Raw genomic sequence first — 8,999 nt, forward strand, 5'->3', positions numbered from 1 at the left:
CGAAAACCTTTTCCTAATGAGGCAGGGCATAATTTCTCAGGAACTGGTTAAATTTAGGGATAAGATTTGGATTGTAGTTAGGTTAAGGTTATTAACTGGTTATGGCTAAGGTTAGAGTCTATATGGAAGTCAATGCAGTGTCATGTGCACTGTGTTCTGTGTGTCTGTAGTAGGTTGTGAGGACAAAATCTGATTTAAACCTATTTTGTGAGGACATTTTAGCTGGTTGTTACAACTTAAAAGGGCTTTTTGAGGATCAAGACTTAGTTTTAAGGATAGCGTTATATTTGAGTTTAGGTTAGGTTTAGGGTTACCATTCAGTTGTGATGGTAGGATTAGAATACATTATGCCTATGAGTGTCGGCACTGAGAATGCTGCACAAGAATGTGCGTGTGTGTGTAGAGGTGGTCAGGGTGCTGCCACAGTGAAGACTCATGCAGACCAGGGATAGTAACAGAGGCCATGAGGACGAGTCAGGGTCAGCAGCAGCAGACTGTGGGAATAGAAGTGTCACATTGAGGTAAAGCACTTTGTTTATTATTCTATTCTACTCATAACCATAGTCACTAATGTGACATTATATGGTATAATGTGCTTTTAGATTTTTTTTAAAGACTGTAGAAATCCTCTCAGTATACAATAATGTGCCCTGCTTTTTCTTATCGTATTTCTAAGTATCATTCAATGCTGACACTCTTGATGAGAGAAGTTTGCAGTGTCAGATTCATAACATTAGGCACTGATCCTTGAATAACTTTGTTTTTTCTCTCACAGTGTGGAGTTTGTAATTTTGGGACCTCTTTGATTTTACACAGTGTAAGGCTTGGATTATAATTTCAGTGCATATTTGATATAATGTGAATTTATTTCCACCAAAGTTGACTTGAAATCATGATTGTTTTGAGACCATTTCTGACACATTTGGACCCACTGTTGACAACAGTTTAGCAGATTCTGTTTTTAACTAGCTGGACAATTTCTTTACAATACCTCTCTTTAACTCGGGAATCAGCTTTTCCATACCCGTTCACCCGTTACGAATTACAAATGAAGTGCATTGTCTTGGTCAGACAAGATAGCCTCAGTGTTGCTGATGGGAAACAGGCATGAGGAATGATAATGCTGGTAATTTCTACCATCAGATGACTCTGAAACAGCTTCATGCAGCAACAGCTACACTTTCTGCACGCCAAAGTAGCTCACCTGATTTTTCATAGCGGTGGAGAATGCTGAGAACCCCCTTTATATTGCAGATAACTTACAAGATAGTCCTACTGCTTCATTTCTTGAGTGTGGTGGAATAGAATTGATTATTTCTGCCTTGTGTTGTTTTGGTTACAGGTGCTGTCAAGTTCATTTTGACAATTGGTTTTCACTGTCAAGTTAAATATGAAACTGATTTTCACTCAAATACAGACATCTCAATTTCTCACTGTACTGATTGCAGAACGCTAACAGTAATTTGCTCTCAAATAGCTCAGCTTTTCTTGCCAATTACTTATCATGGCCTTTGTTTTTCTTCTTCTTTTAATAATTCTTGGCAGGCTGTACATCAAGATGTGTAAAGCTGCCCTCATTCACTCATCATTCATCTTCTACCGCTTTATCCTTCACATTACAATTATTTACAAGATTATTATTACAAGTATTCTGATTCTGATTCTGATTCTGACATGAGGGTCACAGGGGCACTGGTGCCAATGAAAGGCGGGACTTTATGTATCTGCTATGACGCCTTCTTCAAGCATGCAAGGCCACATCAAAGGAAAGTACCAAAATATGCTGATGCAAAAATACATTTATTTTTTGGTGCGTTCCAGGTTTTATTCTAGGCCACACAGTTATAAATCAAGGACTTTCAACTTTGATTAAGAGCTTTTAACTGTGGAGGGCAGCCTTCCACCTCTCAGTGTACAGTCTGCTAGAAATTATTATTATTATTGTTGTCAGAAGAAAAGAAGAGACAAAGCGTAGACCAAGCATATATAAAAAACAAAAAACAACACATTTAACTTCACTGATGCTGTTATATAACAGTTGTATCAATGTTGATCAAGATCTGTATTCAAAAAATGTCTTCAAGGTTACTGTGTCTGTCCAGAGGAGGGTCTTCTCATGATCCAGGCTAGCAGCAGCAGCAGCAGCAGCAGCAGCAGCAGCAGCAGCAGCAGCATACTGCCAAAGCCCAACTTTACACCATGGTTGTCCCAGGGTCAGAAAAACCCTCGAGCATCTCTGACCAAGGACGCCCCAACCAACTGCACAAATCAAATCCATCCTCATCCCAACACTCTGAAAGTCGACAAAGTATCAGCTATAATGAGGATATTTCACCACTCCACACCAGCCTCCAATCCAAGCCACAGGAGTTAACCGAGAGAGATTATCTCCTTCCTGATAAACTCTATGGCCAGTCAAGAGTTAGTGAACATATCACTGCAAATGATGCAGGTGGATGTGCACGTAGAGAGTCAGTCTGTTCTATGGTGATGCAGATTCTGGTGCCATTTCTACTGGCTGGGCTTGGTACAGTCTGTGCTGGGATGCTGCTGGATGTGATTAAGGTGAGGAAACAGAAGCAGAACATAGTACAGTGAGTGCCAACTCAGCTGAGTTTTTATTATGTGCTTGTGGTGTTGGCAGAACTGGGATGTGTTCGAGGAAACCACAGAGCTTCTCATCCTGGTCCCTGCACTACTAGGCATGAAGGGGAACCTGGAAATGACTCTAGCCTCTAGACTCTCCACTGCTGTGAGTGTGTGCCGTCTTACACACACACAGACACACACAAATTCACACACATGGCTGAAATCTCATTTGTACCATGAAAGGTACAGTACACACTGAGAGTAACACCTTGTCACATGCATAAGTGACATGAAGTCCTAACGTTTGAGTGAACCATCACAAGAAAATGTACTATATTGCTTATGTAAGGTGCAGAGTTGGCATGAAAGTGAACAATGCGAAACACATGTGACATGGTAATTATTTTACCCAGAATTATATTCAGGCTCTGTTGAATGATTCATGTGAAACTCCTCACAGACCTGTGAAGTCCACAGCAGCACCGTGACATACAGTACACACTACTCTGCAGGACACATTTGATTACCAACGGCAAACCAACAATTCAGACAAACTTTAGTCTAATCTGGAATAGGAGGATATACTGATCAAATATTATGATAATTATTAAATCATAATTCACATGTCCAGTGTCTAATAAAGCTTTTTTAATTTGTGCCACAGACCTTGACGACACATCCCTGTTATATAATACTTCTAGACCTGTGTTAGTTCAATTTGTGCCTTCACTGACTATACTGTGACATCTTCTCTTATTCAATTAAATTCTATTAAATTCAATAAAACTTTATTTGTCCCTGAGGGGCAATTTAAAAGGCACAGTGAAGTAGGCACACATATGTATAGTTATCTCAGTAGACACAACAATCCACACACAATGAGATAAAAACATTTTTAAAACAGAAAACAGGACATTGAACCAAAGAAACAGTATATCTGTGTAAGGTGCAACCGGAATAGAATATTTAAATGAACTGTATATGTATATTATCTGTACTTAAGTATACAATAGATGAATGATTCATTTATTTTGAAATGTATTTTTATTGGTTGTTGTTAGGTGAATGCAGGGAAAATGGGATCTGCCAGGGAAAAGTGGATGTTGATTGTTGGAAACCTGGCACTCAAGCAGGTAAACTCATTTTTTTACATCATTAGTTTGTCTGTTCAAAAGAATTCCAACCACCTGAAAACTGTTGTCATTTCGTTGTTGTTTTACAGCTGCAAGCCACAGTACTAGGATTCTTAGCCTCCATCATGGCAGTTGTCTTGGGCTGGATGGCAGAGGGAAAGATTGCCTTTAACCATGTTGTGCTTTTGTGTTCCACAAGTGTTTCTACTGCATTTGTGGCTTCATTGCTTCAAGGTACCAATAGATATCTCTTTCTGCTTTGTCTATGACCTCAAGAATGTTCTTTGTTTTGCATCAGTGACAGTAAAAACTGACGCATGGGAATGTAGGGGTAAAAAAAAACAACACATGGTAGAACAACCACTAGGGAATGGTGTTAATAATTTTTAGAAGCTTCACCTGGATTAAGAAAAAAGCTAATTTCACTGTGAAGGAGGCTATATTCTGTGTATATACATTTGAATGTATTTATTTGGTTGCAATATGTAACTGCATCATTTGATGCCAGTTTATTGTACTCACTGGTATTTTAAAATGGAATGTATCATTTCTATCTAAAGGCATGTAACGTGCATGATGGAATATGTGGCATATTTAGAACTGTAATATAAATCCTGCATGTTTGTTGTGTGTGTTTGGTTGCATCACATTCATCAGTGATAAACCTGCTGTTTAAATTCCACCATAAGGTGATCATGGAAATCTTAGCACTACAGAGTGAGGTGGGACAACTAGTCCCCCAATTAATTTCCCATTTGTCACCAAACCACATTTATTCTTTTAACAAGGAAAACCAAAAAAACATACACCTGAATGAAAAAGGACAGTTTTATTATTGGATTTTGTCTTGTCTTTAAAACTCTCAAGGTATCATCTTGGTGGCACTGATCATAGGCTCCAAGCGAATGGGAATCAACCCTGACAATGTTGCGACACCCATCGCTGCCAGCTTTGGGGATCTCATCACTCTTTCCCTGCTGGCCTGCTGCAGTCAGTGGTTCTACTCTTTCTCAGGTAAGAGCAATCAGTCAGCATTCGGCCCACAAAGACAGTTTGATTCTGGAACACACAGTGAGGGGATGGTGTATGGTATTATTCCAGATGTCATGCAGTTTTCACTGTTGGCCAACAGATGGCACTAGCCCTCTAAGATCAGAGAGCTGTCATGGTTTGAGAGTACGTAAGTCCTGGTATGTAATTAAAGTATAAATAATGACTTTTTCTCTCATCAGACCTGTATCCATATGTACTATATCTGGTGGATCTGTTATTCTTGTGCATGATCCCTCTCTGGATTGTCATCTCCTCCAAACACCCAGCCAGTCACATCCTGCTCCGCACAGGTTGGGAACCAATCGTCACAGCAATGGCCATCAGCAGGTACTCACTCACCTCAGCGTAGTAGCTCTCCAACTCTCTCCACTGTGTAGTCAAGTGAATGGAATGATCCAAAATTATAAATACTCACAAACCTATGGTCACTATCAACATACCAGTATTTACTGGAGTAAATTTCTGTTTAAAGACATGTTTTATAAACAAACTAGAGTAATAGGTACCACTAAATGTCAAAAACAGATGTATTGCCATGACCTTCATTCTGATTATATAGGATATCTTCCTTCTATTATTATGGCATTAATTGTCTGATCTGAGAAATCCACTCAAACTTACTTCATCAGGGAACTACTCAATTCAATTATTTACACCATTTCGACTCAACAACATAAAATCAGTAAAGGAGACATACAGCTTAAGTTATTTTATTTAATATAATTAAAGGTCCAGATGAAGCCAGCCTTGCCGCTAATACTGCAGCCCTTGATATTGCATGCAACCTGTAATATATTAGCAGGTTGCATGTTATTATGCAACCTGTTATTGCTGTGTAAGGTTTAAATGTTGATCAAATTTAAGTCAATTTTTGAAAAAAAAAAAGAAAGGCTTGGCAGTAAACAGACACCTTATACTGTCTAACAAGAGAATAATGGAAGTTAAGTTGATGTATACTATACTATCCAATCAGTGTTGCATTTGTATTATCAATAGGTTTCATATACAACTGAGCAAACATTGAAAAAGGTCTGAACCTTTTTACATCTAAGGTGTAGAAAACCAAACAAGAAAAATAAGCTTGTCAATGAAAGACCAGCAATAGTTTCAAAGCTTCAAATCATCCTTTAATACACATACAATGGAAAACACAATACAATGTATACTTGATTAATATGTCCAGCATAGTAAGGGATGTAAAGCTCAAAAAAGGAGAATTCATCACAAAAGTTTTGAATATCAATATCATATCTCTTAAACTGTGTAAGTACCAATAATATGTAGATTTTCTAACAACGTATTTTGACTTGCTTCTTTCAGTATTGGAGGACTAATTCTGGAGTTGTCTGAGTCAGATCCAAACCTGTCGGGAATCATAGCGTATGCTCCAGTCATAAATGGTGAGTTATGTTGTTAATGTTATTTGGTTCTGAAAGTGCATTTAAAAATGTTGTTCTATGAGAACACAGGTCACAGGACAACTCGCCCACCTGTTCCACTTCCTCTGTTCCTTTCCACTCGATGAAACACACTGGCTGCTCATTTGAACATTTAACCTCACTGCAGTGGATCCACAGAAATGCCAATATGCTACACTTCAAGCCCTTAAATAACATTTGGCGATTTCAAAAGTAGTCCCAACAAAAGGGGAACATCTTGTCATGGTCGTCTTGAGAGAATAAACTAGGTTTTCTATCTTGATACATCAGCTATCAAAGAAGCAAAAATCACTCTGCAAAAATAATACAGAGTACAGAAGTACACTGAAACATTGTTTGTGAAGCGTCCCTATTTGTGCTCTAGGTTAGGGCCCAGCTCCTGTGTCTAGCTATCTCGTTTTCCCTTTATTTAAACATTTTAAAAAACTCTAAGCGGAGGGTTTACACACCTTTCTCTGATTGGTTGCATGATCTTCTAGCTCCCTTCATTTTGGGTACTTTCCATCTTATCCCATAATTAATGGTGCAGTAACTTCAGGTGATTTCTTCATATTCGCCCTTTACACTAACACTCGTGTGGAGCGGAGTTTATTTACAACCTCCACATGTTCTGCCCTGGGGCTTTAAGGGGTTTTCAAAGTAACCTCAATGGTGTTCACTGTTTAAGGCTGTGTGAGTGGTTTTCCAATGGATTAATCCACACACTGCAAACACGACTTCACTGCTAACTGTTGACCCTGCGCCTACCTTTTCTTGTATTTTCAGGAATTGGAGGAAACCTTGTGTCCATTCAGGCAAGTCGTTTGTCCACAAATCTGCATTTGAATTTCTCACCAGGAGTAGTTCCAGAGGAGCGCAGGGGCTGCTACAACCCTTGTCGCACTTTTTTTGGTACAGGTGAGCATCTGATGGTCACACTGCACACAATTTGAATAAAATAGATGTCTTATTTTGCACACACAGGCACACACAGGCTGATGTGTAGCTTTATTATGGCAGGTGCAAACCATCGTTCGGCCCAGACTCTGCTTCTTTTAGTCATCCCAGGGCAGTTCATCTTCTTATATGCCATCTACCTGATGAAAGGTGGCCAAACATTGCCCAGCCCTCTCTTAACTGTCACCTTCTTGTCCGCCTCCTTTATTCAGGTAAGTCATATATAGTGACTAATATTTCCCACTACAATTATCATCACTGCCCTACAATAAATCTCATATGTCTGTCTCTTAGGTCTGTGTTCTATTGTGTATAGCTGACTGTTTGGTCCACTGTCTATGGCTGAGGCGTAAGGATCCTGATAGTTACTCAATACCTTACCTCACAGCCCTTGGAGATCTTCTAGGGACTGCTCTCCTCGCTCTTGGCTTTCTCTTGCTGTGGTGTGTTGGGGACTCAGGCAGTGTATAGGCATAAATGAACACATTCAGGAAAGTCATAAGCTAAATACATGGAATACTTTAAGAAGTTCACTTTCAGAGACAGCCTGTCCAAATATGCAATTATGTGTGCACAGAGCATACATGACACACACACACACACACACACACACTATGTGATTTTTTTGTTGTTGCAATAAAATACTTAATTTTTTCGTCATTTTGTCCACCATTTGCTCGGTTTTGCACACATTTAAGAGGAGATGATTCTCTTAGGTTTAACAAATACACAATCTCCATCTAGCAGTATTTATATCAAATATAACACACTGTCAGGTTTTCGGGATAAACCGGATGCAAATACAGGTAAACAACACAAAGGTTTTAATAAATAAATAGGCACAAATTAAACATGAGTTCTGCCTGAAAGCAGGATGTTACCAGGTCTTATAGTAGAGTGCACAGGAAACAGATGTTCAGCCTCCGCTTACGCTCCTTTGCTCATGCCCTTTGCATATGCGCCATAGGTGTGAGTTTGTTGCGAGTTTGTTTGGGTTTCTGAAGAAGCAATCATGAATTGTTTAAGCTGTGTCACTGACATAATGTTGTAAGTGTGTGTTAATGCTTTTCCCATCACAGACGGAATTCCCATCGAGTTCTTCAACAGTGGATGGCTCTGTAATAAATACAATGATTGAATGAGCTTTTTCTCTTTTCTATCACAAGATTTTTTTTCAAATTATTGAATCATACAATTCATATGGAAGAAAGGAATACTATTTAACATAAACAACAAGATGAAACAAAACAGGCTTGCATTACATGTCATTTAGCAGACGCTTTTATCCAAAGCGACTTACAGTGGAATCAAGTACAATTTAGCCAGGGGTGGAATCGAACTTGCGACCATGATGTCTTTGGTACACAAGGTAGGGTCTTAACCACTGAGCCACTCCACCCTTTTGCGTGTTGCTTGTTGTTGGTGAATAATGAAATAGAGACTTCTGCTGGATGACAAGTTTTTATTGCCATCCTTGGTTGTGAAGAAAGACCCTAAAGCATGTGGCATTGCGCGTGGGATTTGCATTGCGTGTCAGGGTCCTGTAGTATCCCACTCACCATCAGGTGGCGGTACAAGTCTGAACGCAGGGCATAGTTTGCATTCCTATCAAAGAAGAAGAAATTCACGGGTCCACATGAACGGAGAGAGAACTCAGTAGCGTAACATCATGGTGATAGGCCCTGGTAAAAATATTTGTTTTGTGCCCCCCACGCCTGCCCTTAACACAACACGTGGAACACCTTGCTAGGTTCACGCATGGAAATGAACCTCTGAAACTCTTATTTTTATTCCTTCATGTACCCTGTCGACTCCTGGGCCCCGGTGCAGCCTATATGAGTATGGTCGC

The 8,999-nt window shown here is 39.5% G+C and overlaps 1 protein-coding gene across 1 annotated transcript; it reads left to right on the forward strand.

The window, feature by feature from the left end:
- The first annotated feature begins 2,155 nt into the window (after positions 1-2,155).
- On the forward strand, positions 2,156-8,414 carry slc41a2a (solute carrier family 41 member 2a). The gene is made up of 10 exons (XM_058644694.1): positions 2,156-2,565; positions 2,645-2,752; positions 3,651-3,722; positions 3,812-3,956; positions 4,590-4,736; positions 4,955-5,102; positions 6,096-6,175; positions 6,980-7,111; positions 7,214-7,362; positions 7,445-8,414. Exons 1-10 carry the CDS (start codon positions 2,200-2,202, stop codon positions 7,619-7,621), a joined length of 1,524 nt encoding a protein of 507 aa, XP_058500677.1. The 5' UTR covers positions 2,156-2,199; the 3' UTR covers positions 7,622-8,414.
- The last annotated feature ends 585 nt before the right edge of the window (positions 8,415-8,999 follow it).

The sequence above is a fragment of the Solea solea genome, chromosome 12 (genome assembly GCF_958295425.1).
Source record: "Solea solea chromosome 12, fSolSol10.1, whole genome shotgun sequence".
Classification (NCBI taxonomy): domain Eukaryota; kingdom Metazoa; phylum Chordata; class Actinopteri; order Pleuronectiformes; family Soleidae; genus Solea; species Solea solea.